Consider the following 17262-nt stretch of genomic DNA (forward strand, 5'->3'; position numbering starts at 1 on the left):
GTGAGACCCCCTCTCCATGTTACAGGTACTGGTCTCACTGTGAGACCCCTCCTCCCCATGTTACAGGTACAGGTCTCACTGTGAGACCCCCTCTCCATGTTACAGTACTGGTCTCACTGTGAGACCCCCTCTCCATGTTACAGGTACTGGTCTCACTGTGAGACCCCCTCCCCATGTTACAGGTACTGGTCTCACTGTGAGACCCCCTCTCCATGTTACAGGTACAGGTCTCACTGTGAGACCCCCCTCTCCATGTTACAGGTACAGGTCTCACTGTGAGACCCCCTCTCCATGTTACAGGTACTGGTCTCACTGTGAGACCCCCTCCCCATGTTACAGGTACTGGTCTCACTGTGAGACCCCCTCTCCATGTTACAGGTACAGGTCTCACTGTGAGACCCCCCTCTCCATGTTACAGGTACAGGTCTCACTGTGAGACCCCCTCTCCATGTTACAGTACTGGTCTCACTGTGAGACCCCCTCTCCATGTTACAGGTACTGGTCTCACTGTGAGACCCCCTCCCCATGTTACAGGTACTGGTCTCACTGTGAGACCCCCTCTCCATGTTACAGGTACAGGTCTCACTGTGAGACCCCCCTCTCCATGTTACAGGTACAGGTCTCACTGTGAGACCCCCTCTCCATGTTACAGTACTGGTCTCACTGTGAGACCCCCTCTCCATGTTACAGGTACTGGTCTCACTGTGAGACCCCCTCCCCATGTTACAGGTACTGGTCTCACTGTGAGACCCCCTCCCCATGTTACAGGTACTGGTCTCACTGTGAGACCCCCCCCTCATGTTACAGTACTGGTCTCACTGTGAGACCCCCCTCCCCTGTTACAGGTACAGGTCTCACTGTGAGACCCCCCTCCCCTGTTACAGGTACAGGTCTCACTGTGAGACCCCCCCCCCTGTACAGATCCCACGGAGATGGGAAGACTGAGGGGGGTAGAAGTGCACCAGTTTTCAGATCCTGGGAGAGGATCTATCAGCGTTGGAGAAGGCGCAATTGGGTAGATCTTGACTTTGCGCGACGGTGTAAAACGGAGATAGCGAGTCAGCAGCCCGTTCTACATCTCTCCCAATTATCACTTCCGTTGACTTCAATGGAGATAAAAATGGGCAGAGATGTAAAACAGGCTGCTGGCTCGCTACACTATCGCACAAAGTCAAGATCTACTCCAGTGAGTGTTGATTTCAGCACAGGGAGGAGGAGCCTCCTCTCCTCACTCTGCACTCTAACTGAGTTTATATAATCATTAAATATTTTCTTTTCTTTTCCAGGGTCAGGTGGGCTTACCTGGACGTCCTGGACCCCCGGTGAGTATAACCCCCAATCATCACACCACCTCCAGCTCTGTCAAATCAAACCCTGGTATTAACACCTCATTATAAAATAATTTGTCAATTGTTCCTCCATTGGTCAGGTTCTGTCACGATCTTGCTGATTACTTTTTTTTGTGTCTGGTTTATTTTTAGGGGCCTGGAACCATGGGACTACCTGTAAGTTTAACAGATTTATCGAAATTTCAATTACTATCAGGCTGGATATGAATAGTTTGTGATGTCTGTAACTGTTTTAGTTGGTGCTGAGTTTTATTTTTCCAACCCATGTTACGTGGGCAGAGAGCTCGTGACACTTTGCTCTTGAATGTGTTTTTTCTCCTGATTCCATTTTGTGCCCAATGAAAGAGAAAGGAAGCAGATTCAGTCATAACTTTGAAAAGGGAATTGGAGATGTACTCGAAAAGGACTATGTGGAAAGAGCGGTGGAGTGGGACAAAAATAATTGCACGTTTACCATTGCCTGGTCTCTTCGGCTCCATCGCCCGAGTGTCAGATCGGAGTGAGCATGATGCAGACTCTGACCAGTGCCCACCTAAAATGGCAATCTTATGTCAGAGGCCCCCGATTTCCATTTTAAGAGGGGCTGATCACCTGAAACAGGCGGCATCCTGGACACCCAGCGGGAGGCCCATTTCAACAGACGACAGAAGACAGAGGGTGGTTGTAGAGGGTTGTTTTTCAAACTGGATGCCTGTGTCCAGCGGTGTGCCTCAGGGATCGGTGCTGGGTCCGCTGTTATTTGTTATTTATATTAATGATTTGGATGAGAATTTAGGAGGCATGGTTAGTAAGTTTGCAGATGACACCAAGATTGGTGGCATTGTGGACAGTGAAGAAGGTTATCTGGGATTGCAACGGGATCTTGATCAATTGGGCCAGTGGGCCGATGAATGGCAGATGGAGTTTAATTTAGATAAATGTGAGGTGATGCATTTTGGTAGATCGAATCGGGCCAGGACCTACTCCGTTAATGGTAGGGCGTTGGGGAGAGTTATAGAACAAAGAGATCTAGGAGTACAGATTCATAGCTCCTTGAAAGTGGAGTCACAGGTGGATAGGGTGGTGAAGAAGGCATTCGGCATGCTTGGTTTCATTGGTCAGAACATTGAATGCAGGAGTTGGGATGTCTTGTTGAAGTTGTACAGGGCATTGGTGAGGCCACACTTGGAGTACTGTGTACAGTTCTGGTCACCCTATTATAGAAAGGATAATATTAAACTAGAAAGAGTGCAGAAAAGATTTACTAGGATGCTACCGGGACTTGATGGTTTGACTTACAGGGAGAGGTTAGACAGACTGGGACTTTTTTCCCTGGAGAGTAGGAGGTTAAGGGGTGATCTTATAGAAGTCTATAAAATAATGAGGGGCATAGATAAGGTAGATAGTCAAAATCTTTTCCCAAAGGTAGGGGAGTCTATAACGAGGGGGCATAGATTTAAGGTGAGAGGGGAGAGATACAAAAGGGTCCAGAGGGGCAATTTTTTCACTCAAAGGGTGGTGAGTGTCTGGAACGAGCTGCCAGAGGCAGTAGTAGAGGCGGGTACAATTTTGTCTTTTAAAAAGCATTTGGACAGTTACATGGGTAAGATGGGTATAGAGGGATATGGGCCAAGTGCAGGCAATTGGGACTAGCTTAGTGGTATAAACTGGGCGACACGGACATGTTGGGCCGAAGGGCCTGTTTCCATGTTGTAACTTCTATGATTCTATGATTCTAAAATGGCCCCTTTCAAAAGGTCACTGAGCCCATTCTGAGTCCGTTATCACCCCGGTAACACCAGGAGAGGGCACTGAGAGTTGACCCCAGAGAGAGAGAGAATTTGAAGGGGGAATTAGGACACATGCACTTCTGCACCGCTAACTGAACAGCACTGAGAGAAGAGGTCAGTTATTTGGCCTGTCATTTAGGGGAATGGTGCTGGTGAACTGATCTTGTCAGCCATCAAGTTACAGGACACTTGCTAAATGCCAAACCACTGATTCAGGTGCTTCCCTTACATATAAGCAAGATGCATAACAGGGTGACTGCCCAGGGACGTACCAATACCTGTCCTCCCAATGTTAATGCCTGATGTAGCAGTTCCTGTTACACAAATACCAGTACCAGATGTACCAGTGCTTTGAGTACCAATACCTGATACTTCAATGTCTGGTATACCAGTACCAATTCCTGGTGTACCAGTGCCTGGTGTAGCAATATTAATGCTGTGTACCGATGCCAGGTTGATGAATACCAATACTTGGTGTACCAATTACTGCTGCACCAATACCTTGCATCCCAATACAAATACTTCATATATCAATACCTGATGACCGAAAACCAATACCTGGGGTTCTGATTCCGAATTATGTCCAATTTTCTAATTCTCATGAATACGAGGCTCCTAAATCCCTCTGCATTTCACACTTCATCTGTAGCTGAAATCTGCAAGGTATGAAATACATGGGGAACACGGGACCCCATTAATCAGCTCCTTAGTTAGATTGCTTTGGAAAGTCCAGTTTATCAGATAAACGGTCTTTCAGACAAGACATTAAACTGCCATTTCAGGTGGATGTAAGAGATCCCAAGACCCTGGTGTCCTGACCAACATTCATCCCTCAACAAATGCAACCAAAACAAATCAACTGGTGATTCATCTCATTGTTGTTTGTGGGATCTTGCTGTGCACAAATTTTCTGTCGCATTTGCCCACAAAATTAAAAGAAAGAACTTATATTTCTAGCACCTTTCACGACCTCAGGATGTCCCAAAGTGCTTCACAGCCAATGCAATACTTTTGAAGTGTAGTCACTGTTGTAATGTGGGGAAAAACAGTGACTATACTTCAAAAGCAATTCATGGACAACAAAGCACTTTGGGACATCCTGAGGATGTGAATGGCGATATATAAATATGCGTCTTTCTTTTTTTCTCATGCAAGATGTGAAATACTTTAGGATTAATGAGCTGCAAATCAAAGGAAGTTAGAAGAATTGTGTTCTCTGTAACCATTTTGTTTCAGAACCTGAGGTGTTGGTATACAAAGTATTGATTAGAAAATAGGAGCAAGAGTAGGCCATTCGGCCCTTTGGGCTTGCTCCGCCATTCAAAATGATCATGGCCGATCATCTAACTCAGTATCCTGTTCCCGCTTTTTACCCATATCCCTTGATCCCTTTAGCATTAAGAAATATATCTATCTCCTTCTTGAATGCATCTAATGACTTGTCCTCCACTGCCTTCTGTGGTAGAGAATTCCACAGGTTCACCACCCTCTGAGTGAAGAAATTTCTCCTCATCTCGGTTCTAAATGGCATACCCCGTATCCGGAGACTGTGACCCCTGGTTCTGGACTCCCCAGCCATCGGGAACATCCTCCCTGCATCTAGTCTGTCTAGTCCGGTTAGAATTTTATCCTATTAATTATATCCTACTTACTAAGCTGTGTCTCACCTGGCTCGGTTGAAAAATCCGATGAGACTAGGTTTGAAATGGCTGCAAACAATTAAACAGCCCATGGAAATCCCGTACTTCAAAAATATTTCTTTGCATGGAGATTGAACTGTCCCCAACTTCTGGACAGACTTGTCGCAGAATCTACATTCTCCTGCTGCTTAAATTGGCTTTGAGGGGCTGAAGACCTCTGGGAGTCCTATTTATAGCCAATCTCTGCCAGCCTGGTGGAAGGGGCAGGACGATTGGCCTGTGATATAACGGGGACCGTGCAGGTTCCCCTCTGATCAATCTCCGAGTGTTCCTGTTGGAAGGTATGCTCCTGTGGTTCTTGGGTCTGGACAGGATTGGCCTGTGATAAGTGGCTATCTATCTAACCTTGTCTAACCTTGTCTTGTCTTAAGGGTCCTGTTGGTCCGATTGGCCTTCCTGGAGAAATTGGGCGTCCAGGAGCTAAAGTAAGTGACAATTAAATAAGAAGCATTATTCTGCTTCCTTTAACTTTTTAACCTGATAGTAATTCAAAGTCTCATTGCCACAAGTGGCATCTAGAAATATTAATGTACTGTACACAGGAGCTGCATTATATGTTTTATTCACACTTGGGATGTGGGTGTCGCTGGCAAGGCTGGCATTTATTGTCCTTCAGAAGGTGATTTAGAAGCTTTGCACAGCAGGAACACATGATGGGAATTCAGGTACGGAGGTCAGTTGTCTGAGTTCTGACAACACAGTTTTCCATCCATTAAAATTAACGGAGGGAAGATTGTGCAGGCCACAAATTCCCAATAATGTGCTCCCGTTGTGCAAAACAGAGGGAACAGACCTTGGAATGCATGTCCACAGATCCCTTAAGGTGGCAGGACAGATAAATAAGGTGGTTAAAAAGGTGTACGGAATACTTTCCTTTATTAGCCGAGGTATAGAATATAAGAGCAGGGAGGTTATGCTAGAACTGTATAAAACACTGGTTAGGCCACAGCTTGAGTAATGTGTACAGTTCTGGTCACCACATTACAGGAAAGATGTGATTACACTAGAGAGGGTGCAGAGGAGATTTATAAGGATGTTGCCAGGACTGGTGAATTTTAGCTCTGAGGAAAGATTGGATAGGCTGGGGTTGTTTTCTTTGGAACAGAGGAGGTTGAGGGGTGATTTAATTGAGGCGTATAAAATTATGAGGGACTTAGATAGAGTGGATAGGAAGGACTTATTACCCTTAGCGGAGAGGTCAATAACCAGGGGGCATAGATTTAAAGTAATTGGTAGAAGGATTAGAGGGGAGTTGAGGAGAAATGTTTTCACCCAGAGGGTGATGGGGGTCTGGAACTCACTGCCTGAGAGGGTGGTAGAGGCAGAAACCCTCAACTCATTTAAAAAGTACTTGGATGTGCACCTGAAGTTCCTTAACCTACAGAGCTATGGATCAATTGCTGGAAAGTGGGATTGGGCTGGATAGCTCTTTTTCGGCCAGCACAGACACTCCTTCTGTGCCATAAATTTCTATGATTCTCTGCGCTGGTGGTACCCAATCGTAAGATGTACCCCTTACCCTTTGTGCTCCACTGTTCCCAGATCTTTGCCAATGCTGGTCTAGAGTCAGCTATAAGAAAATCCACAAGAATGACCCAGGGTAGTTCAGGCTCCAGCTTTCTCTCTCCTGTCCTGTGGGAAGTATCTGGTTCCTCTGTGGCATCGGGGAGATTTAGAGCTGGTGAGGTGGAGAATCCTGGTCCCAAAAGACATGTTGGATCAGCAATGTATCCAGAAAGATCTGTTCAATATTTCATAAAATGCACATCAAGACAGTTTCTCCATTTTGACAGCAAGCCCAGCTTTGGACTTGTGACAGTCAGATATCAGGAGTCTGAAGAGACTCCTAGTTTGGAACTCTTGAATCGCACTATGGTATAAAAAGTAAAAACTGTTTTTCAAAATGTTACAATTTATCATCAATTCATTAATCTTTGTAAAACAAGCTCCTACCTTACTGGTTCCAGACCCAACCCTGACTACCCGAGACAACCTCTACTTCCTCCCCATCCAACATTTTTCTTCCCTTCTGTATATTGAACAGTTTTAAACTGCCCTACCCTTCACTGCTATACCACTCCTCTCTCAGCATTGTGCTGCCCTTCCCATTATTCTATTGTTATCTCCCGATACAGTTTTACTCTTCGCTATCCAATGCCTTTCCTTGCACGGCGTGATTTTACCCTTCTCCATATGAATATGATTACCTTTCTGTGCTAATGCTGCTTTTATCTTTCTCTATGCAATTCTATACTTACTCCCTTCTCTATTCAATACTGTCATAGGAACATAGGAATTGCTAGGCGAAAAAAGAATATGATCCACCTCGTTCACCTTCTACCATCCTGGTAGTCCCATGATACAACGATAATGGAGTTGTTGACTAATCATAGCAATCAATCTCTATCAATGAGTCTACAACAGACCCGGACATGAGGTGAGGAAAACCCCAGTGGTGGAGAGTTTTGGGAACCATAGGTCCAAAGTCACCTGTTCCTCCCAAGCCTGTTACACTCACCTCATGTCATGACTCTACCCGTTTACTGTATCCCAAAGTATTATGTCCTACCCTTCTAGAATCTACCCAGACCTAGTCTTCTCTTCCCTCCCTACATTCTTCAAACCCTTCTCTACACAACAGTCTCCTCTCCTTCCCTACAGCAACTCTTACCCTTCCCTATATGAAAGTCTTGTATCCTTCACTGTCCTACTGCTCCCCACCTGAACTTAAACTCATCACTATCGTATATTGTCTGCTCTCCCTGGAATGTTATAGTATAAAAACAGGCCATTTGACCCATCGAGTACCCTTCCCTACCTCTCCCTACCCCACACTTGTACCCTTTTCTACCTGTCCCCAACCCACTCCTGTACCCTTCTCTATCCTTCATTGTGCTGCCCTTCTTCCCTACACTCTACCCTTTCACTAACCTTTACTGCAGTAACCTCCAATACACTATTCTACCCGGCCCTACATATGTTTTGTACCCTCAACAGACCAATGTTCCACTTTTTCCTTCTGTACACCTCAGCCCATCTCTATCCAGTAATTTACCTTTTCCTAATGTACACTTCTACCCTCTCCCTACCATATAATCTATTCTATCTCTGGTAGAAGTTTGGAACTCTCTTCCGCAAACGGCAATTGATACTAGCTCAATTGCTAAATTTAAATCTGAGATTTTTGGCAACCAAAGGTATTAAGGGATATAGGCCAAAGGCAGGTATATGGAGCTAGATCACAGATCAGCCATGATCTTATCAAATGGCGGAGCAGGCACTGTTCCTATGTTCCTATGTACAAAACTTTGTTCTATCCTTCCCTGCACTATACCCTTGTAATCGTACCACTGCATGCTCTTCTATGCTACCGTTACGACACAATTCTATCCTACCTTATCCTTCCCTACACTACATTTCTTCTATCCTTTCCTCGTCTGTTCTATAGAATATAGAAAGTTCCAGTACAGTCACAGGCCATACAGCCCATCGAGCCTGTGCCGCTCCCCAAACCTTTTAATATCCCATCTAGTCTAATCCCACTTTTCTGTTCACTTCCCATTCCCTTTAATATCCCACCCAGTCTAATCCACAAGACAGCCTATTTCTTCCACTGCTTTATATCCAGCAGATTATGCTTTGGGTTGTTTCCTTAACAAAGGCCCTTTCACATGGGCAGCTCATTACACTGATACATCTCCCGACCAGGAGAACCAGTTAGATGTGATGGGGGAGTGGTCGCTACTCCACTTCCATCTGACGCAAGTACCCCGCTGGACGTCAATCCAGTAATGAGAGGCCAGAGCTCTGCTCTCCTGCTCACCGGGGTTACGAGGGGAGGGTCACTCCACTCCACTCCCAGCGGACACAGGCATCTTACTGTATGCCCACCCAGTGTTCAGAGACCTGAACTTTCATCTCCCCTCGCTGGGCTGTCTGGAGTGGGGCTCGAACAGATAACCTTCCTGACTCGGAGGTGAAATTGCTACCATTGAGCCAAGGCTCATTCCGACCTCCTCAGAGAGGCTTTCAAGATTATGAAAGGCTATCAGTCAGCTCTTGTTCCTCAGCTCTAGATAAAACAAGCACTAACTTCTCACATTTCTCTCCATAACTGTGACCCCCTCAACCTTGATAACATCCCAGTGAATCTATGGTGCACTTTTCCACAGTTAATCTCATTCCTATAATGGGGTACCCAAAACTCTACACTATATTCCAACTGAGGCTGAACTAAAGTCTTGTACAAATTCAGCATTACTTCCTTGCTTTGGTATATTGGGCCAGAAATCGCTCCGAGCTGTGAGGTAACGCTCACCACAGCTCCTGCGAATTAAATTAACAAAAATACTTACTGCGGGCTCTGAGGCGTCAAATTGCTTGAATTTGAACTTTAAGAAAACTGTGAGCTATCAACCCGGCCTGTGAGCAGCGTGAGTTGCTGCACGGCTGGAAACATCTGTGAGGAGAAGACACGCCCACAAAATCTGTCAGGAAGAGAAGACCCGCCCACAGATTCAGGCTGCATTGCTCAAGTAGGCGAGCAGACTTCATTCATTTAAAGTTAGTGTTCTGGGTGTCATTGTAAATAAAAATTATAATTTTTTTATAAAAAGCCAAAGAAATAATTGAATTAAATTAAAGAAGCAGAAGGGAAAAGTAGAAAAAAGTTTAATTTTTAATATTCAATTTTTTTTTAATGACCGAAAACTATTTAAAATAAGGATTAATATGAGACTCCACATTTTTCAGTCATTAAGACTTACCACGCTGTTAAAACTTAGTTTAGACCTGGTATTTTTAAGCGTACCTGTTTGGGGAGTAATTAGTTACTTTCAGGCTGGGCAGATTAAGCAGGTTGGCGATTTTTCAATGATTTTTCTGATTGCAGCGTGCGATGGCCCTTTAATCCGAAGCTGTCATATCTCCGGGGAATCACTGGGAGTGAGTTCCAGATTTCCACGTTTCACTGAGCATGTGCAAACGCGAGAACTTGGTCCTTCAATTCGCCACCAAAAACTGAGGGCGCTGTTGGGCTCCTCCGTTATTTCAGGACCGATTTCTGGCCCTATGTCTTTAGATACAAAGCCGAGGATTCAGTTTGCCTTTTTTTTATGGCCTCACCTTTTTTGCCTTACTCTTCCCTGCACTCTGGTCTCCTACGCTTCCTTACTGTTCTTACTGTTCCCACTTACATCTTGAACATCCTACACTTTGCTATTCTTTCTCAACCTCGACACTTGTCCACATTTCACATCACTCTGTTACTGAACTCACTGTTTTTTACAGTTAAGGCCTAGTTATGTTGCTGAGCTACAATTCATTTATTATTTTTAAGGGTGCAACGGGACAGATTGGACCAATGGGCCGGCCGGGACCACCAGGTCAACAGGTACGTCATTCGAAATAACTATCTTTACAAATCATCTTTTATTTTGTGAGCCTAATGGTTTATTTTCTAATATGAAGATAATTGAGGACCATCAGCAAACTCTCCTACTGCTGCCCTGTTGTAGAATATGTGGCTTTGAGATCTACTGTACTGTACAGAATTACCTTACTCAGTTGTTTAGCTTACTGACAAGTTAACAGGCAGAATAAACAATAACCAAGATTGAATCACAGGCTAGAATATAATTAAAGAATTCACATGGTTTATTTATAGAATAATGGGTACCCGGGAGTGAGTTCCAGGCTGGAGTCTAATCGAGGGGTTCAGGGGGTTTATATATAGAATAACAGATACCCGAGAGTGAGTTACAGACTGGAATCTAATCGAGGGGTTCGGGGGGGGGTTTATATATAGAATAACAGATACCCGGGAGTGATTTACAGGCTGGAATCTAATCGAGGGGTTTGGGGGGAGGTTTATATATAGAATAACAGATACCCGGGAGTGAGTTCCAGGCTGGAATCTAATCGAGGGGTTCGGGGGGGTTTATATATAGAATAACAGATACCCAAGAGTGATTTACAGGCTGGAATCTAATCCAGGGGTTTGGCGGGGTTTATATATAGAATAACAGATACCCGGGAGTGATTTACAGGCTGGAATCTAATCGAGGGGTTTGGGGGGAGGTTTTTATATAGAATAACAGATACTCGGGAGTGATTTACAGGCTGGAATCTAATTGAGGGGTTCGGGTGGTTTACACATAGAATAACAGATACCTGGGAGTGAGTAACAGGCTGGGATCTAATTGAGGGGTTCAGGTGGTTGATACATAGAATAACAGATACCCAGGAGTGAGTGACGGGTTGGAATCTAATCCCAAACAACTACTAACCTTTCAGCCTGATAGGACGTGAATCCAATTACTGTCTGAGTGGATTGATGGTGACTTTTGTGTGCTCTGTTTGTACAGGGGCAGCCTGGTAACCTGCACGGTGCAGAAGGGAGTGCGGACCTCCTGGTAAGAATGGCCCCATTCAACGTTCAAGTGTTGCATCATACCCCGTTTATATGTTGGAAGCAGTTCCACTACGATTTGGTTTACATTGTACTGGCATCAGCTGCTTGATACTGTGGGCAAATGCAGAGACCAGGACAACCTGAGCACATGGAGTTGCTGTGACATTAAGTTCACAAAGTTACAACGCAGATTCATGAGGATGCTGCCTGGAATGAGGAAATACAAATATGAAGAAAGACTTGAAAAATTGGGGCTTTTTTTCTTCAAACAACGCAGATTGCAGGGCGATATAATAGAAGTGTTTAATGAAAGGATGGAGCAGGGTAAATAGAAACAGACTCTTTCCAGTAGTTGAGGGATCAAGAACAAGGGATATATAGATCCAAGATTAAATGTAAGAGGTTTAGAACAGAGGGCAGGAGAAACTTCTTCACACAGAGTTGTGAGGCTGTGGAATTCACTTCCAGGATTAGTGGTTCAGGCAGACATTATGGCAACATTCAAGATTAAATTGGATATTAAAGAATAAGGGGATGAAGGGATTTGGAAACAAGGTGGATAAATGTGATGAGTGTGGAGTGTAAAGGCTGATGAGGGCAGAATGGCCTGTGTCCGTGTTGTAACTTCCATATGTAAGTGACCATTTAGCCCAGCACCTGGAAGTGTAATGTGGTAGCTCTATTATAGCACTGCCTCCACAGTGCTGTAATATAGACAGGTATTACACAAAGCAGTGAGTTACTTTTAGGGGCTGACTTTTCTGACTTTTGCCGCTGGAATGCCCATTCCCCTTTCACAAAGGTCAGTACACTGGCTCTCTGCCCCTTTATGTTGCCCCGGGGCTTCCCCTGGGGTCGGGCGCAGGCCCAGTGATCTCCTCTAAATGAGGTGGGATGGGTTGTTCCCTGTCCCCCCAGCTCAGTTTCCCCTTGTGTTGTTGGCTGGGGATCCTTGGGTCTTGTGCTGGTCACCCCTTCGGATCGGAGGATGTGGGGGGGGCAGGGGGTTGGGTCTGAGGGGGTCCCGCAGCAAGGCTGGAAGGTATGTCGCCAATTTATTCTTTGGCCAACGTTCATGGTTTGGGCGTGGAAACCCCGTGCTCCTGGTCTCCCAACAGCAGCCACAAGGGCCTGAAGCCAGTGGTGAGGCCCACAGCTTCAGGCTTCTCAGGCTCTGTACTCAGTCCTCAGTATTACTACTTAGTCTTCAGTTAGCGTATCCTGTGAGTCATCGTCAGCCCTGCTGGAGAAGATCCGCTGGTGTGCACAATCCACTGGTGTGCATTATCCACTGGTGTGCGCTATCTGCTGGTATGCACTATCCACTGGTGTGCATTATCCGCTGGTGTGCACTATCTACTGGTGTGCACGATCCACTGGTGTGCACATTTCCGCTGGTGTGCACATTTCCGCTGGTGTGCGCAGTTGTGCACGATCAGCTGGTGTGCACAGTTGTGCTGGTGTGCACAGTTCCGTTGGTGTGCTCAGTTCCGTTGGTGTGCTCAGTTCCGTTGGTGTGCTCAGTTCCGTTGGTGTGCTCAGTTGTGCTGGTGCGCACGATGATGAATTATGAAAAAGTCTGCAGAGTAGTTTACTGGAGAACTGATTTGAATCTCAGCATTTTGCAGGAGGTCACTTGTTCGATACAAGTAAAGGTCACGTGCACACACATCTGTAACTAAGTAAGAAGGGAGGAAAGGTAGAAAAGAATGCAGTCTGTTTATATTTTAAGATAATTGGCAAAAGAACCAGAGGTGAAATGAGGAGAAAATTTTCCATGTAGTGAGTTGTTATGATCTGGAATGCGTTGCCTGAAAGGGCGGTGGAAACAGATTCAATAGTGATTTTTGAAAGGGAATTGGATAAATAATTGAAGGGAAAAATTTGCAGGGCTATGGGGAAAGAGCAGGGGAGTGGTACTAATTGGATAGCTCTTTCAAAGAGCCGGCACAGGCACGATGGACTGAATGGCCTCCTCCTGTGCTGTAAGATTCAATGATATTTAATATTTTGGGCTGTTGGATTCCTTCCGTCCAGTGTGGCCCTGAGTTATACTGACAGGTTCAGTCACTGGTCTCTAGTGTGCCGGATGATCTCGGGTGGGGCAAGTATGGGCTGAACAATTAGTCTTCAGCATCCCTTGGCTAGGGAAGGAAACCAATGGGCAGGCTGTGTGCTCCTCATTGCGAGCCGCTGTGCCCCACTGGGAAGTGTGGGCCCCCCTCAGATGAGGAGTCAGCCATGTCCCCCCCTCCCCACCCCACAGAATGCTCACTGTCCGGGCTTATGTGTAAAGAATAGACCAAGTGCTCGGGAGCAGCAGGACCAGGGTTGCCAACTCTCCAGGATTGCCCTGGAGTCTCCAGGAGTTAAAGACTAATCTCCAGGACACTGCCGCGAACAATTCCCAGAGAGAAATCAAAGGGGCAATAAAAAGAATTGTTTTTTTTTTTCTTTTTCTTTGAACACTTTTGTTTATTAGTTATAAGACTGTTGGAGATGGGAAATAAAGGCTATTTGACTGGGTGAGGCAGTTGGAGCCTGGAGGTCATGCGATGAAACCTCCAGGAATACATCCAACCAGAGTTGGCAATCCGAAGCAGGACTAAACCCCAGCATCATTCACTGCCGTCAGGCAAGCAGCAGAGCTGGAGAAAAATCCACTCTGGCTGTAGTCCGAGGCCCTGGGTCCGTGATTGGGTTTGTGTGGGCGAAACATTTACCAGTCAGAGGGCAAAGTGCAGCGGCTTCTCAATTGGGGGAATGCGGCGCTGGCCCCAAAATTAATTCCGTCACAGATTTTGTCTCTAAACTCTTTGTTTTGTGTCTTACTCCAGTGCCCAACCTCATGCCCTCCTGGACTAAAAGGCCCACAAGGACTTCAGGGGCTCAAGGTAAGTCCCCTTTTCCACACGGAACTAAACGTGCTTGTTTACTCTGCATTTTATAGCATGTAAGTAGTTTAACACAGCTGAATAAAATAGTGAGCTACAAATTCTTAAATATCACCAAAGGCAGGCCATTCCAATGTAGAATGATTGGCCCAGCATGCTTGGTGCTGCCGGAGTCACTGTTTAGACAGAGATTAAATGAACGGCAATTAACAAAACAACCACAACATTTTCATTCACAGGGACACAAGGGCCGACCAGGTGCCCTCGGAGATGCCGGCCGACAGGGACCGTCGGTGAGTAACCATGTGGTGTGCTGATGGCATCACACAAACACTTGACACGGTTATTTTAAATTCCTCTCCCTGCTGTTTTAACGGACAGCTTAAACTGATAACATTAACCGAGCTAATGGCTCCGTTACAATGGCACAGAGGGGCATTTGGTACGAGTGGATTAAGCATTTGTATGTTACAACAGCAACAGTCATTACTACTGTAAGAGAATAGTGTGTGTCGATGGGAAGTGAGAGAGAGGGTGAGCATGACAGTGAGAGTGAGAGAGAATGTGAGAGAGGGAGTGTGTGAGTGTATGTGAGAGAGAGAATGTGTGTGTGTTACAAAGGCAGAGGGACAGAGTATCTGTGTGATAGGAAGAGAGAGAGAGAGAGTATCTGCGTGTGTGTGTGTGTGTGTGGGAGAGAGAGAGAGGGAGAGAGTATCTGTGTGTGAGGAAGAGAGAGAGAGAGAGTATCTGTGTGTGTGTGTGTGTGTGTGTGGGAGAGAGAGAGAGGGAGAGAGTATCTGTGTGTGTGAGAGAGAGAGGGAGAGAGTATCTGTGTGTGAGGAAGAGAGAGAGAGAGAGTATCTGTGTGTGTGTGTGTGTGTGTGTGGGAGAGAGAGAGGGAGAGAGTATCTGTGTGTGTGAGAGAGAGAGGGAGAGAGTATCTGTGTGTGAGAGAGAGAGGGAGAGAGTATCTGTGTGTGTGTGTGTGTGTGAGAGTGTCTGTGAGGGAGAGAGAGAGGGAGAGAGTATCTGTGTGAGAGAGTGTGTGTGAGAGAGGGAGGGGGAGAGAGTATCTGTGTGAGAGAGTGTGTGTGAGAAAGAGAGAGAGGGGAGAGAGTATCTGTGTGAGAGTGTGTGAGAAAGAGAGAGAGGGGAGAGAGTATCTGTGTGAGAGAGTGTGTGTGAGAAAGAGAGAGAGGGAGAGAGTATCTGTGTGAGAGAGTGTGTGTGAGAAAGAGAGAGAGGGGAGAGAGTATCTGTGTGAGAGAGTGTGTGTGAGAGAGAGAGGGAGAGAGTATCTGTGTGAGAGAGTGTGTGTGAGAGAGAGAGGGAGAGAGTATCTGTGTGAGAGTGTGTGAGAAAGAGAGAGAGGGGAGAGAGTATCTGTGTGAGAGAGTGTGTGTGAGAGAGAGGGGGAGAGAGTATCTGTGTGAGAGAGTGTGTGTGAGAGAGAGAGGGAGAGAGTATCTGTGTGAGAGTGTGTGAGAAAGAGAGAGAGGGGAGAGAGTATCTGTGTGAGAGTGTGTGTGTGAGAAAGAGAGAGAGGGGAGAGAGTATCTGTGTGAGAGTGTGTGTGAGAAAGAGAGAGGGGAGAGAGTATCTGTGTGAGAGAGTGTGTGTGAGAAAGAGAGAGAGGGGAGAGAGTATCTGTGTGAGAGAGTGTGTGTGAGAAAGAGAGAGGGGAGAGAGTATCTGTGTGAGAGTGTGTGAGAAAGAGAGAGGGGGAGAGAGTATCTGTGTGAGAGAGTGTGTGTGAGAAAGAGAGAGAGGGGAGAGAGTATCTGTGTGAGAGAGTGTGTGTGAGAGAGAGAGGGAGAGAGTATCTGTGTGAGAGAGTGTGTGTGAGAGAGAGGAGAGAGAGTATCTGTGTGAGAGTGTGTGAGAAAGAGAGAGAGGGGAGAGAGTATCTGTGTGAGAGAGTGTGTGTGAGAAAGAGAGAGAGGGGAGAGAGTATCTGTGTGAGAGAGTGTGTGTGAGAAAGAGAGAGAGGGAGAGAGTATCTGTGTGAGAGTGTGTGAGAAAGAGAGAGAGGGGAGAGAGTATCTGTGTGAGAGAGTGTGTGTGAGAAAGAGAGAGGGGAGAGAGTATCTGTGTGAGAGAGTGTGTGTGAGAAAGAGCCTAAAGTCTAGATCTGCCGATCAGCATCTTTTGAAAATGCTGATGGCACGATAATGCCAAACAAAGCTAGTGTTCGAATTTGATTTGGTGCTGACTAGTCCAGACCAAGGGCACGGTGAGCCTTGTGATGGCAGTGAGTGTCCATGTGGAGTGAGTGTGATAGTGAGTGTCCATGTGGAGTGAGTGTGATAGTGAGTGTCCATGTGGAGTGAGTGTGATAGTGAGTGCCCATGTGGAGTGAGTGTGATAGTGAGTGTCCATGTGGAGTGAGTGTCCATGTGAAGAGAGTGTGATAGTGAGTGCCCATGTGGAGTGAGTGTGATATTGGTGAGTGCCCATGTGGAGTGAGTGTAATATTGATGAGTGTCCATGTGGAGTGAGTGTAATATTGATGAGTGTCCATGTGGAGTGAGTGTGATATTGGTGAGTGCCCATGTGGAGTGAGTGTAATATTGGTGAATGCCCATGTAGAGTGAGTGTGATAATGGTGAGTGTCCATGTGGAGTGAGTGTGATAATGGTGAGTGTCCATATAGAGTGAGTGTGATAATGGTGAGTGTCCATATAGAGTGAGTGTGATAATGGTGAGTGTCTATGTGGAGTGAGTGTAATATTGGTGAGTGCCCATGTGGAGTGAGTGTGATAATGGTGAGTGTCCATGTGGAGTGAGTGGATAATGGTGAGTGTCCATATAGAGTGAGTGTGATAATGGTGAGTGTCTGTGGAGTGAGTGTGATAATGGTGAGTGTCCATGTGGAGTGAGTGTAATATTGGTGTTTGCCGATGTGGAGTGAGTGTAATAATGGTGAATGTCCATGTGGAGTGAGTGAAAACAGTGAGTGCCCATGTGGAGTGAGTGTAAAATTGGTGAGTGTCCATGTGGAGTGAGTGTAATATTGGTGAGTGCCCATGTGGAGTGAGTGGATAATGGTGAGTGCCCATGTGGAGTGAGTGTGATAATGTTGAGTGTCCATGTGGAGTGAGTGTGCGAATGATGAGTGCCTATGTGGAGTGAGTG

At 46.0% G+C, this 17262-nt stretch overlaps 1 protein-coding gene across 1 annotated transcript in view; it reads left to right on the forward strand.

Annotated features, from left to right (window-relative positions):
• The window catches only part of LOC137311688 (collagen alpha-2(IX) chain-like), a 139557-nt gene that overhangs the window by 25066 nt on the left and 97229 nt on the right, over nucleotides 1-17262 (forward strand). The window contains exons 6-12 of the mRNA XM_067978754.1: nucleotides 1287-1322; nucleotides 1482-1505; nucleotides 5190-5243; nucleotides 10157-10210; nucleotides 11184-11231; nucleotides 14068-14124; nucleotides 14364-14417. Coding sequence (XP_067834855.1) covers nucleotides 1287-1322; nucleotides 1482-1505; nucleotides 5190-5243; nucleotides 10157-10210; nucleotides 11184-11231; nucleotides 14068-14124; nucleotides 14364-14417 — 327 coding nt within the window. The remainder of the gene's footprint in view (nucleotides 1-1286; nucleotides 1323-1481; nucleotides 1506-5189; nucleotides 5244-10156; nucleotides 10211-11183; nucleotides 11232-14067; nucleotides 14125-14363; nucleotides 14418-17262) is intronic.

This window comes from Heptranchias perlo, unplaced genomic scaffold, assembly GCF_035084215.1.
Source record: "Heptranchias perlo isolate sHepPer1 unplaced genomic scaffold, sHepPer1.hap1 HAP1_SCAFFOLD_382, whole genome shotgun sequence".
Classification (NCBI taxonomy): domain Eukaryota; kingdom Metazoa; phylum Chordata; class Chondrichthyes; order Hexanchiformes; family Hexanchidae; genus Heptranchias; species Heptranchias perlo.